At 37.3% G+C, this 27196-nt stretch overlaps 1 protein-coding gene across 2 annotated transcripts; it reads right to left on the bottom strand.

Annotated features, from left to right (window-relative positions):
- Positions 1–667: 667 nt before the first annotated feature.
- On the bottom strand, positions 668–27196 carry LOC144662618 (ribonuclease H2 subunit B-like). 2 transcript variants are annotated; one of them, XM_078523471.1, is made up of 10 exons: positions 26938–27196; positions 26714–26785; positions 25558–25665; positions 24989–25065; positions 24147–24317; positions 23589–23694; positions 22476–22557; positions 21945–21997; positions 3435–3520; positions 668–886 (listed from the first exon to the last, which is right to left on the bottom strand). In XM_078523471.1, the coding sequence occupies exons 1-10, from the start codon at positions 27005–27007 to the stop codon at positions 770–772; spliced, it is 942 nt and encodes a 313-aa protein (XP_078379597.1). In that variant the 5' UTR covers positions 27008–27196; the 3' UTR covers positions 668–769. The 2 variants fall into 2 exon arrangements, with proteins under 2 accessions (XP_078379597.1, XP_078379595.1); XM_078523469.1 differs by lacking the exons at positions 668–886; positions 3435–3520 and adding exons at positions 19765–20084; positions 21468–21553 and having other exon boundaries at positions 26938–27176.

The following is a 27196-nucleotide window of genomic DNA, read 5'->3' as shown; positions in this document are numbered from 1 at the left end:
TAGATTAATTAGGTATTGTATCATTTTGGATAGAGTGCCACGAGTTTAACAGTTATTCTGTTACGTGTCACCCTCTTAAAATAAAGTTACCTACCCACCTACCTACCTACCTGTCGGTCTGCCTGTCTACATTATCATACTGCAAAGCCTGATACTATGGACAAAATAGACCTTTCAGTAGACTCTTTTATCAAACGATATTTTGTGATTTAAGGTACACTTTCTTCTCGATTTATGATTTATTCGCAGAGAGCGGCAATCCATAAGCCGAAATGTCTAACATTGGCAACTGAAGGTTACACGCGTCACTGGCATTGGATTGGAATTTGACATGAGAGCTGGCTCTCTAAGAAAACTGCGGTATTGCTATGACAACGACAAGCGAAAGACTTCGAATTAAGTGCAACAATTAATTTAAAACTGATTAGACTTGAAAATTTACTATTTTTTCTTCTTCTGAGGATATGTTCTTGTCGGCTAGGCCAACCTTTAATACGGATTCTAAGGTAAACAACACTGGAAAAATAAAACAAACAAACAAACAAAAACAGAAACGTAGCTAAAAGATGGGGTTTTTAATTTAACTGTTGTATTTCGAGACATCAAAGTTGTGACTTCTTCATTTATTACTGTATAGTACAATATTCAGCTCTAACCAAATTCTTTCCAAAAATAACTTTTAATAACGAGATGATTAAATGGCAAGTCAGTTTTATACAAATTCATCAAAATCATAACATGTCCCAGTACCGCTACCATTATTATTGTACTATCTGTTCTTGGTCTTTTTGCCGCCTGCAGCTCCAAAGAAACTTGATATGGACTTCATTCCCTTTTTGTCTACCTTAGATAGTGACTTCTGCGCTGCAGTTAACTTTGTGTTTGTCTGTAATAAAACAGTAGATAAATACGTTTAGAGGAATTAAAAATGAAAAATAATTCAGATATTCCTTTTTTAGTCAAGTATTCGGTCAATGATTCCAAGACTCATAAAATCATTTTCCAAGAATATTGAATATATCCATGCCTTTTTAAAGACTCTAAGTTTTTTGCTGTGACCCAGATTACATTTTCGTTAGTCCACTTATCATAAGACTTGCCAGAAGTTATGATTATGAAAAGTCATGACACTATATTTTTACTCAGTGTGACGTGTTACAATAAAATATTTACCCAAAGTTCTAGATTAGATAGTGAGTGAAATACTATCATTGATAATAAAGACTTCATTATGCCTACATGTATTTTGTTGTTTTGTTTGTTGTTGTTGTTTTCAGAGTAGATGTGTTTTTCTTGTTCCAAAAGGTTGACATTTGTAGACTCAATATCCAGAGCTAACTGTAAACAGGCTAACTGGAGTGTTATTCATGCTAACCCAAGTGTGAACTTCTGAAATGTGAAGTTCAAAATCCATACAAACTTCTCTTATTTTGAGACTGTGTCCCCAAAACCATATAATTATACTCTTGCAAGTTTTATCAGTTTTGTGACAGCTGTTAAATCCTGCCATGGGCCTATTATTTGAAAGAAACTAAATCTACCATGTTTGCCAATGTTTAAGAGTATCCCAAAAATCATAAAAATTTTAAGAGTTTATGTTATGGTTCTGGCCGCAACAATGTCTCAAAATAAAAGATGTTTGTATGGATTTTGAACCATGTTTCAAGGTCGATAATTTCGTCTTTGTTTATCCTAAAAACATCAAACTTGATCAAATGACCAATTTCATTGTGATCTTCCAAGTGGTGGTGGTGTCGGTTTATCGATTGCTTAATTATCTGTAAGCCTGGAGTCTGCAAATGTCGGACACCCGATGCACTTACACCAATGAGGGCAGACAAGTAAATCCTTTTATTATATAAACATCAGTGAAATACCAGGAATTATTTTTTTCTCAGCGCGTGAGCGGGCAAGATGAACCAAATCCTGCAATCTGATTGGTTCCGGGAGCGGGCGGAATTTTCCGATCTTGACCGCGGTCAACGGTACGCGGGCCGCAGGGAATCAACGGAACGGGATTCAGTTCCACGCGAAATCAGTGTGCCGGCGAGACGAACGAACACATGAAAGTTTTGCTCTCCAAAATCGAAATAGCTGTTTACTCGAGTTTACCAACCGTTGTAAATTTGAAAGGACTAAAAAGCAGTGGAATTAAAGGCCTCAAAGTTCTTCAAAAGGCGAGTATTTATTTCTTTCTCAACAAAATCGAGTTGTAGTTTTAATTACCGTTCGTAGTTTGCCGTCGCGTTGTTTGTGCATTTTGCAATGATTTTCACGCCATTGCGGTAACCTTCACCACGTTTTTAGGCTCTATCTATGAGTTTAACTGCCTTGTTTATCTGTCAAGTTTTGCTAAAGCAGAACACTATTTGCCATCATTCAAGGAAATGAGATTCTTTGATTAAAAACGGACAAATTAATTATCACAATATTGTGCCGTACGTAGACACTACGCATTTTATTCAGTATGAAACTGTTTATCAGAATAAAATTCTGCTGGAAAAAGTACAGAGATTATTAATTTGTTAAATACAAGTGTGAATAGATTAAAATACTGCTTTCCAGTCAAAGAGTATTTTTGAGTCAGAGAAATAGCCTTAACACCCTGTGAGCAAAAATTCTTATCGAGAATTGTTTGGGAAGCCGACTGAAATCGATTTAAATGTGTTAAGTTTTGCGGCATATTTGTGCTTTATTTATGACTTCATTTGCTTTTCTTGATTCTCTGCAATGTAAATTAAATATGCTGAACCTTTTTTGAGTACGGTTCATTTTAAGTAAAGCTATTTCATTCGGAATTAAATAGCAAACTGCCAAACAGCATTCTTCATCCTTGCTCGTCGATCAAGTCGGACTCAAATCAAATCAAATCAAATCCGCGCGTAAAAACAAAGATTTTGCGACTCATTTTTCCTTGGTTTCTTTTCCAAATAAATTAAAGTAAAAAAAAATAAAAACGTTATTTGCCGGCCTAGGTCGGTCCGTATTGGGAAAAACTGTACCCGAGGTCTTGAGTACGGCCCGAGGCCGCAGGCCGAGGGCCGTGCTCAAGACCGAGGGTACAGTTTTTCCCAATACGGACCTCCCGGCCGGCAAATAACATATATATCTTCTCGTGTTCAAATCGATATCCCACTCGTTCGCTGCGCTCACTCGTGAGATATCGATTTGAACACTCAAAGATAAATTTCATATCTCCGCGCAACCATGTAATATCCTCTATGTACCCACTTTGATTGAATCTGCCATGAACCACAGAACCCAATGATTTCTGATTTGTGTTTGCATCGGTTGGACAATGCACCAGTAGACTACCAGTAGTGTCAGCAGTGAGTGGGTATTATTTTCAGCCAAAATATTTGTTCAGCACATTGGCATGATGTGTCAATGGCAGATTCATTACCCATATTATTTTAATTTGTGACATTTGATACCTTTCCACTTTCTGTTTTGGAATTCAACTTGCCGAATTCTTTGGAGTAATCTTCTACTGCTTCAGGAATGTCATCAGTAACTTTAGCTCTCTAAAATAACTGGCACGCGATGCATGCAGAAGCGATGGCGTTTCACGAGGGGTCTTACATAATTTTGAGGAAAACTTAAAGTAAATAATAGTAGCTGACACCTTGTGTGTCGAAATGACTGTTATCCAACTGCATCTTACATTTTTTTAACATAAGAAGCAATGTTAGTGATTGTATAAATAGTATAGTCCGAGGATCTGATGGAATTTAAATAAATGAAGTTGTTTAATATGAATTCACAGACCAAGGATGCAAATAATACATTTTCTTCGTAGATTTGCTCAATTGAACAGCAGTAATACTTTATTTATATTTTTATTATTTATTTAGATTTCCCTGTGTTGTCTCAACAAAGATTGCGTTATACTGCAGTGTGATATCACGGATAAACGACATACGATACGCGCGAGCAAGCTTTTAAGGTCAAACGGTCTCTTGCTCACAGCGGCCCTTTGTATTTTTAGAATTAGAAATTTCTGCCAACTCAATCTAATAGATTCCATCATATATAATAAGTCTCTTTCGTTCATACATTGTAGTTTTCCATTCTAACTGCACAGAAGTATTTTGCTTTTGTGTTTTACGCGGCGATTTCTTGTTAAGTTAAACTTGATTTCTGTTCGATCGGGCCAAACAGACAAAACGAACCGATCGTGCGATGGCATAAAAGCGATGTCACGCCATCGCTTAAAAATGCGTGACAAAGAAAAAACAAACAGGTAAAACAAGCACACACAATAAACCACACCACATCACCAAAGAAAGATGCAGATTGTTGTAATTTCTTTATAACAATTAGTGAGTCTAAGTACTTGTGTTTTTCCAGAGTAGAACATCTAGCTGCAGTTTTGTATTTTCTCCCCACAGAAAAAAAAAATCATGTCTTAAAATCTGCCTGTTGTTGCAGTTGTGCACAACCCAAAGCAAGACCCCTTCAAGTCTATCAAGAAACGTGCCACATCTGCCAAATGGATATAATTTGGTCAAATCAAACCACATGATCAAACAAAACCCATAAAAATTTATCAGTTATATTCTTATATAAAAAAAAAATGTCAGCAAAAGCTTATCAAAAACTTGGCACAGAAAAGGCATGATATGCATCATTAGATTGTTTGTCATCAACTTGCCTTTGTCGGGGGTCCCTCTGGGGATGACAGCTGCGCTTCATCTGTGATACTAAAACAAAACAAAAACACAAGCTAATTATTAAGTTTCAAGATTAACAACTTACAGTTCTGCTCAGAGCTAAGTGAACCATCTGATGATCCAACTAAGTTTATAAGTCCGAAGTTTGGGGTCTCGGCTTATAGCCGAGATCGGCTTATAGCTGAATAAATACGGTACATTCTAAATAATAAAATCCCAAAAAAAAAATGCATTAAACCGTTTGCCTAACGATGTGAGATAAGCTCCACTATGATTAGTTCTGTTGACATCTTTGACAGCGCGTTGCTCACTCGAATGAATGCTTAAAGAACACTTTAGACTTGCTCGTTTTAATTTCCATGACCAAGAGCTAGTCTTTGTTTTTTTCTGAGTGACTAGAAGGGCTTATCGGGGCCAGGGGAGAGGGTTTCATCTAAGAACAAGTCTGTTGAATTCATCTTCAGTCTATATAACGCGAATATGAAACGACGCTAGCAAAAAGGAGTGAAACTGGTGAGCGTTAAACGGGTGATAAAACGGGTGATTCTTTCGCTCTGGTGACACAAGTCGTTCGTTACGCTGGTATCTATTTAGAGGGTTACCGTTTTGTATTGAAGGTATATGACATAGTTACCTTTTATGTAAAAAAAAAAAAAATGGTAAAAGAGGATAAAGCTTTGGACCCCGGGGCAGAGACTTCCCATATAAAACTTTATTGAGTTCCCCCTCCCCCTCCCCCCTCCCTTGGTCGACATACCTCGATAACTTTAAAAACAAAGTACTTCAACTTCAAAACGTACCGATATACGTCACTAAAAAATAGCAGCTTTCAAGTTTTACTGCTTTGTTTTCAACATTTCACAGACTTCTTAATACAATAGAATAACAGAAATATAGGAGTAAAAAACCCGCATTAACTACTTTCGAAGGAGACATAAAAGAAATGATTATCACGCTGTCATGGGAAAAATCTATTTGTCACAGTCTATATTTATATGAAATTTTTCAGCCACTGAGCACGTCAAAAATTCCCTTTAGACATGAACGCGTAGTAATTATGCAAGGATAGTTGAACAACAATATGCTCTCGAAATTCTGAAACAAACAGGCTTACGTCAATGCTGAGTGTTCTAAACATTACTACAATAACAAGGAAGTGACGTAATTAAAAGGCGCCGACAGTTTAAACGTTATAGTGATTAATGAACTTTTCCAAAGAGTTTGAGCAGTAAAAGCTTAGTTGTCTCTTTGTGTTTGTACGTATGTCAATAGCTTTCTGCAAAATTAGTCAAGCGTGGCCTATCATTTGATGCTGAAGAAACTAAACAGTGTTGGAGTAAACAAGATTATCCGACTTTTAAGTCCCAACCGATTTCTTTTCAAAACCCTTTTAGGTTAGGGGTAGGGTGAGAGTTTGATAGTGAATTTGAAGGGAAGAGAGGGGGGGAGGGGTGAGAAGAGAGAGATATAGCGGGGCTTTCAAATATAAAATCAACTAGCGTATAAAAAGCTGAAATAGGATATTTTACCTACATGCCCGTTACAAATTTACGAAAGTACGTAAAGTTATGTGGTGGATCAAAATGATTTTTGTCCAAGCGCTTTCCTGTAAATCGTTTTTGGCTAAGCATAATGGAAGGGTTTGATGGCTGAAGAAACGAGAAGGGGGTGGGGTGGGGGGGGGGGTGAGTATTGTAGACGTTTTACGGTATATATTCGCTCGTACAACTGTCTGCACCAGACTTCGAAAGATGGCGAACAATTAAAGTATGCTTTCGTGATATGCTGCACGCATACATGATAGCATTTGTTCAGTTTCGCATCAATACACAAATCAATTAGACAGTAACTTTATAGAAAACCACGTGCACTTGACCATAATTGGTACACGGCCGTACAGCAATTGAGATGATAACTATATTTGGAAATTTAAGGCTGATTCTACTTAGTGATGACGCTTGACTGATAAATAAGACTGTAAACACACACAAAAAAACTGCAGTCTTCTCTGACGCTGCGTACAGAAGCCGGACGCAAGTTCCTAGTAAGGCCGAGTAAGGTTGATAGCGGGGAGTCCAAAAACGATAAAAGCCCTGCCGGAGTCCAGAAAGGTTTGAACTCATAGTCTTACGCATAGTATTAGTTATCTAAAGAGGAAAAAGTTAAACCAAACAGTCATGTATCAAGAACTAGCTACGTTGAATAGTTTTTCCGTGTAACCAGGGTCGAAGTTAGATGTTTTCCTTGTGTCTTGAAAGCGTTAAGTAGTTAGTTACTGCCATTGCCAATGTGAGAAATAGTACTCCGAAGTAATTTTGGACATAGCTATAATATAAACCTCGTGTACTAAACCACGACAACGCATATTTCACTCGTGCTTTTTTCTTGTGGTTTAAATTCCCTAATGCAGTTGTTTTCAAACAGCAACGAGAAACCATTCTAAATTAATATGTACACTCTTTTATTTTATAAGAATCTAGTTTAAAAAAATACCGAGGCTTAATTTTGCAAATTTTTAACTTAATAATAAACCCAAGGCTCAGATTTTGAAAAGAATATAGTTTTGAGTTGCAAATTTGTAAATATGTTTTTATAAATAACTGAACCGTATATAGTCCTTTAACTTTAACTAGCCAATAAAACAATAAAAACCTGCCATAGCCAAATGTTCGATGCTTATGACACTTCGATGAACGGTGCATTAATATGAAGACCTTGCTGGCTGCAACGAAAAGCGATGAAAGAAGTGCACAATGTAACACGATACAGATCTGGGCACCAAACACTTGTAATTGATACCCCAATACATGCCTATCTAAGAATTTTCATAATAATATTGTCAGCCTAAAATCGGCAGAAAAATAAGAATATTCAGCCTGGGCCGGAAAAACAATATTCTTACAAAATAAAAAGAGTGTAATGATCGTGGTTCTGTTTCTCTCACAGACAGCTAGACGTTAAATGGCGCTTATTTCCATGCACGCTCCAGCACTAAATAGGTTGTACTTCTAAGGCTTTTTTTTTCTGTCGTGCAGCCGGGAAGAAGCGAAACGAAAGCTTGAGCCTCTTTGGGTACCAGAGTTTAAGTTAGAAGTACACTCTCGTCTTGCCGACTGAATCTTGCCTATTCGGTACCCTTAGCAACCAATCGACATATCATAGTTTACCAGTTTTAACCGTGAACAGTATGGTTCCTATCAGTAAGATTGCCACAACTAATGGTAACATTCACAAAACCTGAGAGGAACCCGAACTAAAAGTTGGTTTAAATTTGGAAGAAATTAATGCGTTGATTGTTACTGGGCTGTTGAGAAATTTTAAAACTGCAATTTACAAGATTTAGAGTAGGTTTTGGGACTTTCCGCATCGAGATTAGCTAATGGACTTCACGTTGGATAGCGTTTGGTGTCATTATTGATATTTTTTCCCGGGAGAAGTGTTTCTTCTTATCACAATCGCCGGCGATATTGTTTAAAACGACGCCAGTCGACAGAAATAGCGGACTACTTTGTATCGTTGCGGGAATACATGGGAAATCAATCAACTTTTTTGACGCGCGTTACGATGTGTACGGCGAGGAAGCAACACGGAAAGCACAAGTGGCCAGGGAGATGGCAACGTTTCAAACTTTCGAAATCCTCCATTTTCAATCCAAATGTTAAGACAGTCACTGAAAAGTTAAGCTTTGTACGCCGCATATAGTTTACCATTGCTCTTTTTATGTTTCCTCGCTAGAGTCTTGCATATTTTTGCTTTAAACTATTACAAAGTTCGACGCAGGAGAAACCGGAGGTAAATAGTAGTAAATAGTAGCAAACAAGAGAATATGAAGCAAATTGTCATAAAGTGTGTGCGAACAAAAAAAATGTGTTACTTTACTCTTCAGCCTGATTGAAAGAGTACTCCATGGATGACACAGCAAATTTGCTAATAAAATAACTCGGATTCCTTTTGTGGCGTCAGCAATAGAAAAAAAGACAGGAACGCGAAGTTATTATGCAAGGATGGTTGAAGAACAATATGCTCTCGAAATTCTGAAACAAATCGGCTTACGTCAATGCTGATTGCTACAATAACAAGGAAGCCGCATTAGCCAAATTAAAGGCGCCGTTCTGAACAATTTTGTCTACGATTCTGACAGTTTAAACGTTATAGGAATTAATAAACTTTTCCAAAGACTTTGTGCAGGTACAGCTTATTTGTCTCTTTGTGTTTGTATCTATGTCAATAGTTTTCTGCAAAATTAGTAAAGCGTTGTCTATCATTTAATGCTGAAGAAGCTGAACAGTGTTGCAGTAATCAAGATCCTCCCACTTCCCCTTGGGGCCGATTTCTTTTCAAAACCCTTTTAGGTTAATTAGGGGTAGGGTGAGAGTTTGATAGTGAATTTGAAGGGAAGAGACGGGGGGAGGGGGTGAGAAGAGAGAGATAGAGCGGGGCTTTCAAATACGAAATCAACTAGCGTATAAAAATCTGAAATAGGATATTTCACCTACATGCCCGTTACAAATTTACGAAAAGTACGTAAAGTTATGTGGTGGATCAAAATGATTTTTGTCCAAGCCCTTTCCTGTAAATCGTCTTTGACTAAGCATAATGGAAGGGTTTGAAGGCTGAAGAAACGAGAAGGGGGTGGGGTGGGGTGGGTATTGTAGACGTTTTACGGTATATATTCGCTCGTACAACTGTCTGTACCAGACTTTGAAAGCTGGCGAAAAAAGTATGCTTTCATGATATGCTGCACGTATGTATTGTATCATTTGTTCGGTTTCGCGTCAATACACAAATCAATTAAACAGTAACTTTACAGAAAACCACGTGCACTTGACCATAATTGGTACACGGCCGTACAGCAATTGAGATGATAACTATATTTGGAAATTTAAGGCTGATTCTACTCAAGTGCTGTCGCTTGACTACTTAGTAGAACTGTAAACACACATGCATACAAAACTGCAGATTTCTCTGACGCTGCGTACAGAAGCCGGACGCAAGTTCCTAGTAAGGCCGAGTAAGGCTGATAACATGTCTGATAACGAGCAAGGTTTGAACTAATAGATTAGTTATCTAAAGAGGAAAAAGTCAAAACAAACAGTCTTGTATCAAGTACTAGCTACGTTGAATAGTTTTTCCGTATAACCAGGATTGAAGTTATATCTTTTCCTTTTGTCTTGAAAGCGTTAAGTTTCTTAGTTACTAGCAATGCTTCTGTGAGAAATACTTCTCCAGAGTAATTTTGGACATGACTATCTAAGCCTCGTGTCAGTGTAAAACTAAGACTTTTTTCTCTTAGGCATCGCATATTTCCCTCGTGATATTATTGGGACTGAATTTTTTTTACTCTAGTTGTTTTCAAACGGCGTGTCGAGAAACCCCTCTAACATGTAAATTTCGTAGTACTGTTCCTCTCGGACGTTTAATAGAACTAATTTCAGTGCACGCTCCAGGTTGTACTTTCTAGGCCTTTTTTTTTGGTCGTGCAGCTGGGAAGAAGCGAAACGAAATGACCACGGGCTTCAGTACAGTAAAAAATATTTTGTTATTCGTCTTCCTTAGCAACCAATTAAGTGATGATGGAGGTAGATGTAGAGTTGTTAAATAATTATTATTTTTTCTATTTCAATTCTTATTGTTTTTTTAGAACAAACTATGGCAGATACTCCAATCTCCGATGAAGATCTAGATGACTCTGAAGATGACCCATTAAGTGATGATGGAGGTAGATGTAGAGCTGTTAAATAATTATTATTTTTTCTATTTCAATTATTAGTGTTTTTTAGAACGAACTATGGCAGATACTCCAATCTCCAAAGATGAAGATGACTCTGAAGGTGACTTCCGCTCAGGTTGTCGAAACGTCAGTCACCAACAACTGTTCTTCTCAGAACTACTCTCACCCGGACGATCACACTATACGACCTACTGACATATCTTAGTTTACTTGTTGCAACCGTGTTCAATATCGTTGCTAAGAAGATTTCTAACCATTAGTAATATCCACAGTACCTGACAGGAACTGAACTAATCAGAGTTAATTGATGTAAATTCGGCCGAAGAGACGTGTCGATTGTTAAAGGGATGTTGTCCCGATTACTTTGTTTCAAATCCATTAGGCTGTGCATATATAGATTGTACCTAGAATATTTGATTAAAAAACTGAGAGGTAACGACATTTTAACCCCTTAGAAGCTGCAATCTTCGACGGCATAGAAAGGAAACATGACCCCCCCCCCCCCCCCATCCCTCTCGAATTATATTCAATTTGATGAATTCACGCTAAGACCAAAACGCGCCATTTTTCCATCATTGAAATGGGGGGAGGGGGGGGGGGGTCATTTTAATTGTCCAACATTGTAGAAAAATCTGCCAATTAAGTGATGATGGAGGTAGATGTAGAGTTGTTAAATTATTATTTTTATATTTTAATTCCTAATTGTTTTTTTAGAACGAACTATGGCAGATAATCCAATCGGCAAACTCTTGGAGACAATCACCGATTTCCTGGCTGATAATAAATCCACTTTGACAAACCTTGTGCTTAGTGGGATAACCGTGGGGTTGAACGTTCTTTTGAACTCAGAGCTCTTCGACTGTCCAGTGGAAAAGAGCAACACTTATGGCTACCTATTCCTTTTCGCTCCGTTCATAATCCTGGTCTTTGCAAACATGCTCGTGATCGTAGACGACTGGAATCCTTTGAACCTGTGCTTCGAAGTAAAAGGCAAAAACAAAAAAAGTCAAAATCAGAATCAAAAAGTAAACGGCAAAATCAGGGTAAAGGAAGGTATATGCTGTAAAACGACCATACCAAGCATGACACGGGTGTTCGTTGCTCCAGTCGTATGGTTGATAGTCTCATTCGCCGAAACGGATTACTACGTCTGCGGAAAAGTTGGCGCAGGTCCTAATAAGATGAAAAATCTGACTGCTTATGAAATAGATGCCTTAAATGATCTCATTGCCAAAACCAAGACGGAGTCACAAATCATTGCGTGGGCTCTTTTCATTGGAATGGTGTGTCTGACTTTCCTGGTGATTTGTTTTGAAAACCTCTTTGGCGGCGAAAGTAAGTCATTCGACTCTTTCTTGTAGAGGGTGAGGATGGGGAGCAAGCATGTTTATCTAAAAACACTCTCGACTTTTAAGCCAGAAGACCAACTTACCTTATAGCCAACACCAGAATGCTGTAATGCATTGGCTTAGCATATAGTTAGCATATCTATTTAGATTTGTGTTACAAAATCCTTTGAAAACATATGACCTGCCTGATCAATACATAAACAAGCAGCTATTTCAAAAAGAAATAGTGTTTCGTTTCCAGAATGCGGAAGGGTGAGAATAGCGTAATGTTTAAGGAGAGGTGGGTTTGGGGTTTATTTTAATTTGGAGATCCTAGTGTAAATTTTCTGAATTTATGCGCGAGTGAAGAATGAAAAGAACTTCATATTCAGGAGTAACTTCCCATTTAACACCTACTGTCCATTTTATGTGAAGGAGGCATAAACTTAGGCCTGCTACAGTTTGGTAGAGTTCAAGTAACACATTAATATTTCTCCATATAGAAATAGTATGAGTCTTTCTCTCCAAATAAAATTAAATAAAGGGAGCTCCTATCAATATAATCGTAGATGAAATTATTACCTTTTGACAAAAATCTTGAGGTATATACTTCTCTAAATTGATCTCTGAATTGATCACATGCTCAAGGCACATGCTCAAATCAAATAAATGCCAAATTCTAGACAAACCGAAACCCTAGTCGACAAGAACAGAGATAAGCACAAATACATTGTTTCGAAGCCATTTCTTCCAAAAAAAAATACGTGTGGTCACTAAACTTCGACACGTAAACAACAAGGGTGAATTAATGTAAAAAAGTTACCATACACAGATCTTTAACCGGGATTTAAATGCGTCCAGAAGTATTTAGTCAAAACTGGATTTTATTTTGCTCGTTCGTCTCGATCCGCGCTGGAAGCTCTTCTGGCAAATATGAATTATTTCCACAGAATAAGACACAGCCAATTTGCTTCTGTTGTCAGTGTAACAGCCTTGATAATTACGATTTGCATTTTTGGCGATGCCGTGGAGTTTCGATCAGATCGTCATGGCTTTGAGTAATCGGGAGTAATGCAAAGAATGTTTATACCGTCGCTTGCATCTAAGCGTGAACACGAGCCGCCGAAACATGATCTAATTGGGTATCAAACGTGGCATGTTTCGTCATGAAACATTGAAGTTTAGCAGACCGTAATGGCAACTTTCATGCTCAAAATGCTCACCATAAACACTGAGAACTGGCGAAATTTTGCACCAGAAGTGATTCAAGTGAGCCTGCAAATGCATATCGACACAGATCAGGATCAATTTGTCGAAGGCAGTCTTGATATCCAATCTTTCCGCCATTTCGACTGTTTCGAAACCGGAATGTGTTGAAGTTTCGGCGCAAAAGTTGCCGTTACGGTCTGCTAAACTTCAAACGTTTGATGACCAATCATGCCACGTTTGATACCCAATTAGATCATGTTTCGGCGGCACGTGTTCACGCTTAGATGCAAGCGACGGTATTGTTAATTTCATCTCAGAAAACTTATCCAAGCTTATCCAGCAGTCGCAGTAGTTAATCTTGAGCTTTACATACATAAAAACATACATAAACTTTATTTAAGTGTCAATTGTATTTAGCTAAAGAGATAAATGTTGTTCGACATGGCATTTGTACAGCTTGCTATACGAAACTGTCCATACGAAATTTGATGTTTTAACAGAACTTGACTGTCTTCTTTTTCGTTCTGAACTATTCGTGCCGACTCGAATGTTTTCGCGATTCACGTGACACTGATCACGCAACTCCGGATACGTCCACGCGAGAACCCACGCAATTTTGCGTGTATTCGCACGGCTTGTGACGTCGAAGATGCCGTGAATTTTCCTTTACACATTTATACATTAATCTGTTACATTAAGCACATTTATACATTAATCTGTTACATTCAGTGAAAAAACTTTGTAAATCTCCTGCATATATGCCCTTCTCTTCAATCAACTTGCCCGTTTTCGGGGCACGCTAGCCCTTCCGTGCGAGCAAACACGGCGGATACGCCATGTCATCACGCTTTTGTTTGCGTTGCAAACACTCTGATTGGTGGAAGTTTTCTTCCATTTCAGAATATAGCTAAGATGTTTACTTTACAATTAAAGGCTTAAAGAGCTTACTCTATTTTTTTTTTTCAATACATTGCGTTAATCAAACCTAAAACCAGTGCAGTCGTCGGATATTTGTATTTGTAAGGAATCTCAATATTTTTTGGTCATGCTGAGGATTATCTTTCCGATAACATGCTTTTACGAAATAAATTGCCTTCGGTCAAACATATTTACTTTGTGGTTGCGAGCGTTCTCCTGATTGGATAGTAGCCTCCACTGCGTAAATAGTTCAACTTGAATCCAAAACAAGCAGCTATTTCAAAAACAAAAAGAAATAGTGTTTCGTTTCCTGATTGCGGAAGGGTGAGAATAGTGTAACACTTAAGGAGAGGTGGGTTTGGGGTTTACTTTAATTTGGAGAAGGTCCTAGTGTATGTTGAATTTGCCGAATTTATGCACGAGTACAGAATGAAAATAAGAACTTCATATTTAGTAGTAACTTAAATTCCCATTTTACACCTACTGTCGATTTTATGTAAAGGAGACATAATATAAACTACGTCCTGCTGCAGTTTGGCTTTTAAGAGTTCAAGTAACACATAAATAGTTCTCTTTATAGAAATAGCATATGTCTTTCTCTCCAAATTAAGTTTAGTGAAGGGAGCTTGCCTTTATCGTTTTAACTCATTCAGTGGAAATTAAAATGATTTGTTTTTATTTCTGCAGAACACTTTTTTGCTTAAAAATGGCACCCGATAGCATAACTTTGAATGTTACATGAATGGAAAAATAACTTACAGAAAATATTTAAATATATTCCTATCAATGTGGGGAAACATGAAACCACAAGAGTAAAATGCAAGATCAGAGTAATGCAATTAATTTAAATGGTTTATTTTTTGAAACAAACAATCCTAAAAAAAATAAGTTCCATAAATAAAGTGTTCTGTGACTACTGATCTCTGATAAAATGCAAAACAACACTTTAATCGTAGATGAAATTATTACCTTTTGACAAAAAGCTTGAGGTATATACTTCTCTGAGTTGATCACATGCTCAAATCAAATAAATGCCAAATTCAAGACAAACCAAAACCCTTGTCGACAAGAACAGAGATAAGCACACTGTTTCGAAGCCATTTCTTCAAAATGAAATGCCTGTTGTCACTTTACAAAGACACGTAAACAACCAAAGAAAATTAATGTAAAAAGCTACCATTCACAGATTTTTAACAAGGATTTTTAATTAAGCAAAATTCAAGTTTAAAGAAAGTTATATGTTATATATAGTCGTATCAGGATTGTATTTTGCTCGATCCGCGCTGCACGCTCTCCCGGCAAATATGAAATTATCTCCACAGAATAAGACACAGCCAAGTTGATTCTATTGTCAGTGTAACAGCCTTGCATTGGTAACACTGATAATAACGATTTGCATTTTTGGCGATACTGTGGAGTTTCGATCAGACCGCGATGGCTTTGAATAATCCAAATAATGTTTATATCATTAATTTAATCTCAGAAATCTGCACCAGCAGTTGCAACGGTAGTTAATATTGAGCGTTACATCAACTAAGGAGACGAATTTAGTTCGACACGGCAGTTGCACACCTTGCTATTCGATACTATCCATACAAAATTTAACTTTGAGCAGAATTTCTCAACTTTCCGTGCAGACTCGAATGTTTTTGCGACGCCGACGTGACACTAATCACGCAATTCCAGGTACATCCACGCGAGAACCCACGCAATTTTGCGTGTATTCGCGCTGTTTGTGACGTCGAAGATGGCGTGAAATTTTCCTGTACAAATAGAATAGGGCAATCTCCCACATTTATAAATTCCTCTGTTACATGAAGTGAAATTAACTTTGTAAGTCACCTGCAAATATGCACTTCTCTTTGTAGCGCACTTAAGCTCTACCGTGCGAGCAAACACGAGATACGCCAAGTCATCCCGTTTTTCTTTGCGCTTGTAAACACTTAGTCTCCCTCGCAGCCGTTCTTAGTGTCGTCACGCAAAATTCCTCCCCACTAACGGCTGCTCACATTCGAACAACATTCCTTTCCCTTTGTTTCTTATGTGACCAATCACAGCACGGGAGATCGTAATCAACATGTTTTTTCCCGCGAATTCGGTTGTTGCAGAGAAGAACATTTCGATGTGTTTTGAAAACGCAAGCAATGTTTTTCAACGGAATCAAAAAGCGTTGCAATTCCATTTATAAATAATTTTTCAAAACATTGTCAACACGTTTTGAAACATTCGATAAAATTAACAATCACGGCATTCGATATTCAACGAAATCACCGAGCATTTAAAATCATTCACGGGACTGTTGAGCCAGCTTTTAAAATTCTCTACAGCGTATTTTGAATCCACTTACATCATTAATTTCGGTTTGAATTTGGAGCAGAAACTGAACAAATACACGGAGTACTCCTGTAATTTTGCGACGTTATGTCTGCGTTTCAAAGGACATTCGATCCCATGTATTTCGCACGCACGCAACAAGTTCTGATGATAAATAAATTTTATTTGTTTTATTCCGCGGCGTCAACTCTCTATAACTGGTGCCGATTAAACCCTTATGCGGGAAATTTATCAAAAAGGGCTTCGCTTCGCTGACCGTTGCAATAAAACAGCATGAAAATAAAAGGCGCAAACTTTTATCTTTTAGCTTATTTTATAGCAACCGTTCAACAATGCGGCGCTACATTGTCTGCTGTGTCTGCTTTCGAAAAATTATTTTTCTGAAAAGATCTGTAAACCGTTCAGTTTCAACCGGTTTACAAACGCAGAAGACTAAAAACCGAAGACCATACGTCTCATAAAAAGTTTTAAATTCCTCTGCTGTGTAAAAGAAGTTAAATTTGACTAAATTTAATTTGTGTTGGGATAAACTTTACTTTTCGCCAGTTCATGTCGGGACGGTTCATGTCATCCAACAATTGCAAGTTATGCACGGCGAAGTGTGCGTTCGGGAGCGACAAATATAATTATTGTTTTCGTATTCTTGTCTCTTCTTTCTCAAAGATTGCGGTTCTGGACGTCTTTATTGAAACAGAGCGAAATATTTTCCAGTATTTTAACGTTTTGCGGAACATTCGGATCAAACATTCGAACTGAAGCAAACAACGTGTAAATTAAGAAACATATTTTATTCATTTCTAAAAGTTTCCACAACGGACGAAATAACATTGCGAATTCACAGCAAAAAACAATGTTTAGAAATGTAGTCGAGAAAAAAGAAGGATATTTTTGTCAACCTACCTATGAGTTTCGGAAAGTCTCTCCTGTATCAAGTTGTATTGATCGGATATTGTAAACATTTCGAGGCTTTCCCACGGCATGAAGCTGTCGCAGTTTCTCCATCGTCTTTCACGACTCTTAACAAGCGTTTTGTTCTTGGAATTGTTTGATCCTTGAAGATTCCCTTCAATTCAGTTTTAAGCTCTTGAAGATGATCAGATGCCTTTTTAAACGTTATAAGCCTTTGATAGCACGCTTTGCAAGCTGACAACTCGCTGGTCGCTGAATAGCAGATCACATTCACATCCAGTCATGAACAAATCAGAATAATCGCCGGAAAATCGAAACGATTCTCAACGCATTTGTATTTAAGCTCGAAATTCGAAATGTATTGCTATTAAACAACATCAAAAGCTTCTTCAAGGCCAAGGGTCACTATTTTGAAAGCTGAGAACTCCAAAATAAAACACGCAATGCGATTGGTTAGATTACTTTGGCGGGTACGGTTCCTGAGATATATGAACCGAATGGTGATTGGCTGAAATGGTGGAAAGGAATGTTGTTCGAATGTGAGCAGCCGTTAGTGGGGAGGAATTTTGCGTGACGACACTAAGAACGGCTGCGAGGGAGACTAGTAAACACTGGTTGGTGGAAATTTACTTCCGTTTCAGAATAATATTAAACGCTACGAGAGCTTTCTCTAGTTTTCTTACAATACATCGCTTTAGTCAAACTTAAAACCATTGCAGTCGTTAGATATTTCTGTTTGCAACGAATCTAAATTTTTTTGGTCATGCTGAGGAATATATTTCCGATATTTGAAGAACATGACTGTTTTTACGAAATTAATTGCCATCGGTCATACGTATTTACTTTGTGGTTACGACCGCTCTTGTGATTGGATAGCAGCCCCGCGTGCAAGCAAACACGACAAGTCATCCCGTTTTTGTTTGCGCTTGCAAACACTGATTGGTGAAAATTTACTTCCGTTTCAGAAAATCGCTAGAATGTTTACTTAACAATTAAACGCTACGAGAGCTTTCTCTAGTTTTCTTACAATACATCGCTTTAATCAAACTTAAAACCATTGCAGTCGTTAGATATTTCTGTTTGCAACGAATCTCAATATTTTTTTATCATGCTGAGGAATATCTTTCCGATATTTGAAGAACATGTTTTTACGAAGTTAATTGCTTTCAGTCAAACGTATTTACTTTGTGGTTACGACTGTTCTTCTGATTGGATAGTAGCCCTCACTGTGTAAATAGTTCACATCGAAGCCAAAATAATACCGTATCGTTTCTGAGGAAACGAAACAATAATACCGTATCGTTTCTGAGGAAACGAAACAAAAACCTAAATTGTCTTAATGGTGATCTTATTGTGTCATGTTTTCTTCTTTCAGGTAATTAGTTTAGTCATTCGACTCTTTCTTGTAGAGGGTGAGGATGGGGAGCAAGCATGTTTATCTAAAAACATTCTCGACTTTTAAGCCAGAAGACCAACTTACCTTATTCTCTATTTTCCAATTGCCCATAATGCACTTTGTTTGCCCCTCAAATTTGGAATAAACTATTGTTTTGGAAATATGCAGTCCTCCCAAGAGAATTTGAAAAGAATAGTTTATGCAAAATTTGGGGGGTAAACAAAGTGTATTATGGGCAATTGGAAAATAGAGAATAGCCAACACCAGAATGCTGAAATGCATTGGCTTAGCATATAGTAGTTAGCATATCTATTTAGATTTTGTTACAAAATCCTTTGAAAACATATGACCTGCCTGATCAATACATAAAAAACCTAAATTGTCTTAATGGTGATCTTATTGTGTCATATTTTCTTCTTTCAGGTAATGAAAGCCAAGTTGCACCAGGTAACTATAATTAACGAATTCTTAGGGATTTTTAAGCTCTTCGTCATCTGGAAGGAGGTATGGGAGGCGCAAAGGTATACTGATTAGATTCAAGGCTCCAAGTTTCTGAAGCCTTGGCTAAAGTGCTAATCGAGGCACATTTATTTACTGTCAACCCTAAACTAAGTCAATTTCACCGTCTATTCTTGACGTAAAAGAATGACATAAATGAGGCGCTTTGAACTCGCGCTCTCCTCCATTCGACAGTTAGAGTTAATTAGATTAACTAGGTATTGTACCATTTTGGAAAGAGGGCCAGAAGTTCATCAGTTATTCTGTTACATGTACTGTCACCCTCTTAAATGAAGTTACTTACTTACCTACTCGTCTGTCTGTCTGTCTGTCTGCCTGCCTGCCTGTCTGTCTACATTATCATGCCGCAAAGCCTGATACTATGCATAAAATCATAGACCATTCCGACAGTAGACTCTTTTATCAAACGATATTTTGCGATTTAAGATATACTTTCACCTCGATTTATGATTTATTCGCAGAGAGCGGCAATCCATAACCGCAAAAGCCGAATGGCAACTAAAGGTTACACAATTCACTGGCATTGGATTGGAATTGACGCGATAGCTGGCTCTCTAAGAAAATGACAACGATAAGCAGACAATCTCGAAATAAATGCAACTAATTTAAAACTGATTCGACTTGAAAAACTATTACTTTTTCTTCTCCTGAGGATATGTTCTTGTTAGCTATGCCAACCTTTAATATAGATTCCAAGGTAAAAAACATTGGAAAAATAAAACAAACAAACAAACAGAAACGTAGCTGTAAGATGGGGTTTTTTATTGTTGTAATTCGGGACATCGAAATTGTGATTACTTCATTTATCACTGCATAGTACAAAATTCAGCTCTAACCAAATTCTTTCCAAAAACTAACTTTTAATAATGAGATGATTAAATGGCAAATCAGTCTTATACAAATTCATCAAAATCATAACATGTCCCAGTACCGCTACCATTATTATTGTACTATCTGTTCTTGGCCTTTTTGCCGCCTGCAGCTCCAAAGAAACTTGATATTGACTTCATTCCCTTTTTGTCCACCTTTGATAATGACTTCTGTGCTGCAGTTAACTTTGTGTTTGCCTGTAATAAACAATTAATAAATACATTTAGAGGAATTAGTAAAAAATGAAAAATAATTCAGATATTCCTTTTTTAGTCAAGTATTGGGTCAATGATTCCAAGACTCATAAAATCATTTTCCAAGAATATTGAAAATATCCATGCCTTTTTTAAGACTCTAAGTTTTTTGCCGTGACCCAGATTACATTCTCGTTAGACCACTTATCAAAAGACTTGCCAGAAGTTATAGTTACGACAAGTCATGAAACTATATTTTTACTCAGTGTGACGTGTTATAATAAAATATTTACCCAAAGTTCTAGAATAGACAGTGAGTGGAACACTATTATAATAAAGAGTTCATTATGCCTGGTACGTGTATCGTTGATGTTTTCAGAGTAGATGTATTTTTCTTGTTCCAAAAGGTTGGATGCACTCTGATGTCTGACATTTGCAGACTGCAGACTAAGAGGATTATATTGTGTTCTACCATTTTCATTATCGAGCGCTAACTGTAAACAGGCTAACTGGAGTGTTATTCACGCTAACTGAAGTGTGAAATTCCGCATTGTGAAGTTCCAAAGTTGCGCAGGTTGTTGGGGCAAGTTTCAAATTTTAAGCAATCAATAATCTGACACCATCACAAGAAAGATCATGGTGAGATTCGTCATTTGATCAAGTTTGATGCTTTTAGGATGAACAGAGACGAAATTATCGACCTTGAAACATGGTTCAAAATCCATACAGTCAAACATCTGTTATTTTGAGACCGCTTCCCCTAAAACCATATATATAATCTTGCAAGTTTTATCAGTTTTGTGAAAGCTGTTAAATCCTGCCATGGACCTATTATTTGAAAGAAACTAAATCTACCATGTTTGCCAATGTTTAAGAGTATCCCAAAAATCATAACAATTTTAAGAGTTTATTTTATGGTTTTGGCCGGAACACTGTCTCAAAATAAAAGATGTTTGTATGGATTTTGAACCATGTTTCAAGGTCGAAAATTTCGTCTCTGTTCATCCTAAAAACATAAAACTTGATCAAATGACCAATTTCATTGTGATCTTCCAAGTGGTGGTGGTGTCGGCTTATTGATTGCTTAATTATCTGTAAGCCTGAAGTCTACAAATGTCGGACACCCGATGCACTTACACCAATGAGGGCAGACAAGTAAATCCTTGTACCCACTTTGATTGAATCCACCATGAACCACAGAAGCCAATGATTTCTGATTTGTGTTTGCAATGTGTTGGACAATGCACCAGTAGTGTCAGCGGTGTGTTCATGGATATTAATTTCAGCCTACATATTAATTTTGGTCAGCATGTTGGCATGATGTGTCAATGGTAGATTCATTACCCATATTATTTTTAATGTGCTTCAGTAAGTGGCATTTGATACCTTTCCACCATCTGTTTTGGAATTCAGCTTGCCGAATTCTTTGGAATAATCTTCTGCTGCTTCAGGAATCTCATCAGTAACTTTAGCTCTCTAAGAAAATGAGAGACAAGGAAAAAACAAACAGGTAAATTTAACAAGTGCACACAATAAACCACATCACCAAAGAAACCTGCAGATTGTTGTTGCTTTTTTATAACAATCAGTGAGTCTAAGTACTTTTGTATTTACCCCTAGAGAAAAAAAACATGCCTTAAAATCTGCCCATTGTGCCAGTTGTGCACAACCCAAAGCTCAACCCCTTCAAGTCTATCAAGAAATGTGCCACATTTGCAAAATGGATATAATTTGGTCAAATCAAACCATATGATCAAACAACCCATTAATCAGTTGTAAAAGAATGTCAGCAAAAGCTAATCAAAAACTTATCACAGAAGGCATGATACATGTATGCATCATTGTAATATGCTTGTCATCAACTTGCCTTTGTCGGGGGTCCCTCTGGGGATGACAGTTGCGCTTCATCTGTGATACTAAAACAAAGGCAAACACAAGCTAATTATTAAGTTTCAAGATTAACAAATTACTTACAGTTCTGCTCAGAGATAAGTGAACCATCAAACACCTTTTAAACTCAGAGTAAACTTGTCAGCATTTGAAACTTGGGGTGATAAAAAAAAACGTTCTTTATAATAAAGATTATTACGATTGGTTGACTAAATTCCAGGTTTAAAGGAATGACTCAGACAACCTGTCAGAGGAATAATTTTTGAAGCTTAACTTGTGATAATGTTTCATTCAAAACATCAAGGAAAGCCTGTGGTTGTGGCAGAGAAGATCAAAAAGGTTATTTTGAGAGGGAAAAGTTGTTTCATTTTCGGGATGTGAGAGGGGTGTGATTCCATGCACCCCCCCCCCCTCCTCAAGACTGGTTTAGGTCAGTTTAAGAGTCAATGAGTTAAAATAAGGAAGGCAAAATTGTTCACTTGTAACTTTATCAATTAATATTACCCTATAGATTCCTTGAGACTTTCACTCCACTTTGATGACAGATAATCAGACACCAAACCAAAGGCATACCTAACATAGTCCGCTGAAAACAATAACAGCAGCAATGAAATAAAAAGATATACAATCAAAACTGATGGATAAAAAAACAGACTGACCTGATTGACTCACTAACTGACTGATTGATTGACCAAATAAATTTAATGAATCAATATATATGATTAAATAAGAAACTGATCTAAGACAGAAAGACAGACAGATTGATTGATTCACTTTCATTTTAATACGGTAAATCCATAAGTACATGTATAAAAAACTTCTTTGTATAAAAACCATATTGAAACAGAAGCAAATACACTAAAAAAATTAATATGTACAAAGAGTAAAATCTAGTCAACAGTTTGCTTGCCTACTGTCCAGGTTTCCTTTATAACTTTAAATTTGGATGCTTTTACGTCGATAGGTAATGAATTCCTCAGTGTTCCTCCTCTTTATGGGAATATTATAACATTTTGTTTTAAGAACATGGTCCAGTACATTTTTTTTTGTATTTCTTAGCTTAGTCTAGGGTAACTTAAGGGTTGTTCTCGCATGCATTCAAAAAAAGATCACTTATTAAGTAACTACATTTGAGTAACTAGGTAAATTTTGATTCAGCCAGACAGACACACAGACAGACTGCAGATAGATGAACTGATACGCATTATAAACTAGATAAGATAAGATAAGATAACTTTATTTATACACGGTTTTTCCATCAGTCAATTAAGTTACTGGACTATCTACCTATCTAACTAACTACAAAAATTTAATAACAACAAATTCAAATAACAAAAAAAAAGACAAGTCTGCTTTTCACTACATGATTGTATTAATGGAATTATTAATAATCATAGTTACTAGAAGATTTCCTGTTGCCAGCAGGTGATTGCCTTGCATTTGACTCAATGCCACAGAGGTTTGCCCTTGTGGTTTGCTTTGAGTAGCTTTGCAACTTTTTGCTGGTACAGAAATTAATAACTGCTACACTGGAGAAGTGTTATTTTACATCTAGCTTATTAATTTTAGCTTTTGCCTACTCTCCGCTGTACACTATTCTTAGAACACTGCATGTACCTCTAGAAGCATCTGTGTGTCGTTTACTTCGTACAAAGGTGGCACTCTGGGAACCTTTGGACACATGGACACCACTTGAAGAAACACAATCAGCAGTCTGTTCAACCTTAAGAAGAAAAAACAAATAACATGCATCAATAGAGTTATTATTGTCTAGAACCTTTCAAAAATGGTTAAATTTGTTCCTTTGTCTGTTGGTTAAATCTGGTCTGAGTATAATAACAATACACTTATGTTGTTCCAGTTGAATTAACTATTATATTATTTTGTTTTATTTGGTCTGGCACCCTCTCTTTTGTCCTTTTTGATTCTTGGCTGAGATAATTGATGTAGTGGAAATCCTCATTCCTTTAAGATTACAGAAAACTGGATAAAAACTTCCACAGATTTGTTTTGAATTTAATGGTATCCAAACAATGATAATAAAATTGAACTACCAGTAGTCACCCATGCTCAAAATGAAAAAAAAAAAAAAAAAATACACTTGTAACTTCTGCAGATTCTTCGTTATCTGCACAGAGTCAAGAGGCTCTGTTTGGCATGGATACAATTCAATACCTTTGTTTTTAACCATGCTATAGCCTTGTCATTGTTGAGTCTGTAAACTTGAAGATCATCATCACCCTTGATGTCGCAGATGTTAAGAATCTCCTCAGATGTTAGACATCCAGTCAGCCTGCTGATCGATGGGTGCCCCTCATCCAGGAGTAATTGCTCCAGGGTTCTAAACTACAAGTCAGAGAAAAAAATAAACAAACCAACAGACAAAAAAACAAAAAAATCAAACATCTTTTAAGTATGCTCTCAAGTTTGCTGATCCTAGCAGTATTCAGGGTGTCTGTCACATGTACCTAGCCTTCAGTGCAGGCGTTTTCCGTGTGCAGGCAGCAAGAGTAGAAGTGATCAAGTAGATTCACCCCATGTTGGATGAAGGCCGAGAGAGGTTTGGAAGCGAGAAAACACGCAAGGGGGGGGGGGGGGAATTACATTAAGCCTCACTCCTACTCCCTGGGGCAAATTTTTCTCCTCTCTCCCCAATCCTCTCCCAAATACGAATCCAAGATGGCAGTCGCCAGATCAAAAGGTGTTCGCCCGCTAAAATATGCCTCCACAGAAGGCTAAATTAAATGTGAACCTAGTAAATGGGCTAGTTCACCAAGAGTCTCTCGGTAGCTCAGTGGATAGAGTACGGCGTACCCTACGTTAGGGAGGTCATGGGCTCAAATCCCATTGAGAACTCATGACATGTCAATACTTTGTGACATGACATGAACATTTCATCTTTCTTAGTGAGATTGTGGGTTACTTTTGCCCCTCAGGATGATGTCCACGTATATAAATAATACAGTGTCACGCTTAAATAGGAGTAAAACTATGTGACACCAAAAAAGATGGCTTACCTTTTGAGAAAATTTGGTAAGATATGGTAAGATGAGAAACAATGGGTCTACAGGTGTTATGACATATAGACTTCCATCTAAGAAAGATAAAAAAAGAACTTATCAATTATTTGACACCTTACATGTAGTTCTCAAACTTGTCAGGCAGAATTGTCATAATACATGCCAAAATGTCACTCGCTTAGCTCCATCATTTTTTAAGCTACAATGAGTGTCAAACGTACCCGGTAGTTGAGGCAGTTGGTTGACATGAGTGCCAATTTAAATATTTCCATTCTTCCACTTCAAATCCAATGTTGATTACTGGTAACAACCATCCCCCATCCCCCTTTTCGATGTTATACACCAACGAAGCAAGTCTTGCAGATAGCAAATAAAACATTGTTTTGGGGGGAGGGGGTAATATCAAAAAGAGGAGGGGTGAAATTTGTCCGAGGTTTTAAAAATAGCTGGGTGTCTTGAACAACACTTTTGACGCTCCCACAATTACATTGTAATAGCTCAACTATGGTAACTGTATCTGATTATTTTATTATGTTTATTGTAAATATTGAAGGTTGGTTACATACCTTTTTGAACAGAATCCTCTACAAACCACGATCTAGGTTCTTCCTTAAACTGCAAGACTTCAAAGATCTTCTCTCCACTGTGGGATAGCAGAAACTGCTGTTCCTTGCCTGAAAGTGATCAATCACAGACAAGTTGTAAACTGAAGATATAATCTTTAATTAAATTTTATTATGTACATGTATATATTAATCATAGACAACAATTAACTCCCATATGAAAGGGATGAGATGCTTGTCGTCTTGCTTAAGCATGGTTCCCACAGACATCAGTCTTCAAAATTCCGTTACTTTTCCCTGATTCAAATCAAATTTTCCTGACTAAATAAGTACAAAATGTCAGATAAAGTAGTGGCATCCAGCTTCTCCTTTCAAAGAAAAAACAATTGCTGACAGAGGTCACATTAACCTGAAATGTTTCTTCCAGCCTTCACTGATATTAAATCAGAGGTGTTAAGCAAAGCCTCGGCCAAACACTCCCAGCATTTCAGGGCAACATATCGCAACATTGTTGGGCACATGTTGCACACGTTTGGCCACCCTGTTGTAACATGTTGCATGTTGTTGGATCAAGTTTGAAAATGGTAAAATTCTTCTCGCAACAATTTTGGATGTTGCATGAAGTTGGAATCATTTGGCCACCTTTGCGCAGCATTGTTGCAGCGGAGCACTTGCACTAGCTCAATTTGTGCCATCCAGAATACTACTCTTTTGCAACAGGGTGGCCAGACATGTGCAAAACAACACATGTTGCGCTACAAATGTATGTTGCATCCGTTAAGCAAGCTCATTCACAACATCTCACATCATTCATGAACCAACAATTTTGCAATCGATATGTTGTGTTGAAATGTTGCATCCTTTTGGCCAGGCTTTATTATTTCAGTTTTCCCTGACTTTTCTTTAAAATGTTAGTAATAATTATTTTCCCTGACTCAAAATATACATTGTAATCCCCCCACTTTTGGCTGACTTTCAAGTTTTTTTCCCCACTGACCATTTCCTGACCTGTAGCAACCCTGTTAAGGGTGTAAATTATGGAAATTGTCTCATCTAGGGTGGTTAGGGCAGAATGCTAATATTTTTAACCGTCAAGATCTCGTTTGGGGTTGCACAAATCCTTGTTTTCTATGACAGAGACAGCTCATAAACAGCTTACCTGTCCTCGGATGTGGAATCTTGATGAACACAGGTTCTGTTTCACCACAATCTTGAGCACAAACAGCACTCTCTACACGTAAGGTACAGACACAAATCGAACGGATTAATACTGGAACCGTTTCATCAATCATGCAATTTTATCAAACGAGGATGCGATCTGGTAGTCGAATCGCCACTTCAATACGTATGCTAGACAACACTTTTATAGAAAAAATACCATACCTGGAGCAACAAATATCCATTGGTTCACTTCCTTGTGCGTTTTCTTGTCATTTTGTGTATTTCGTGGCATAATTTTGACGTTTTTCGTTCCGTTTCGAGTCAATTTCAGCGCTGGAAAACTCTTGCTTGTTTTTACGCGCGAAAACTTGTGGTGGTGGTTAACCGCTGATCCGCCGTCGGCTCAACCTGAAGGCCAAAAGAACCCAGGCCCAACGAGTCCACCTAATCTCTAATTACCCAAAGGACGTAGGACGCCTGT

Source organism: Oculina patagonica, chromosome 8 (genome assembly GCF_052425735.1).
Source record: "Oculina patagonica isolate OP01 chromosome 8, crgOcupat, whole genome shotgun sequence".
Classification (NCBI taxonomy): domain Eukaryota; kingdom Metazoa; phylum Cnidaria; class Anthozoa; order Scleractinia; family Oculinidae; genus Oculina; species Oculina patagonica.
The sequence above is the reverse complement of the archived record's forward strand: the minus strand, read 5'-3'. Positions and strand labels throughout refer to the sequence as shown.

Excerpts from the sequence above, each read along its gene's own strand:
- LOC144662618 (XM_078523471.1), bottom strand. The coding sequence starts at position 27,007 with ATGCCACGAAATACACAAAATGACAAGAAAACGCACAAGGAAGTGAAC. Across the intron at positions 26,786-26,937 it reads ATGGATATTTGTTGCTCCAG|AGAGTGCTGTTTGTGCTCAA; the intron begins GTATGGTATTTT and ends CCTTACGTGTAG. Across the intron at positions 21,998-22,475 it reads AGTCTCAAGGAATCTATAGG|TATCACAGATGAAGCGCAAC; the intron begins GTAATATTAATT and ends CCTTTGTTTTAG.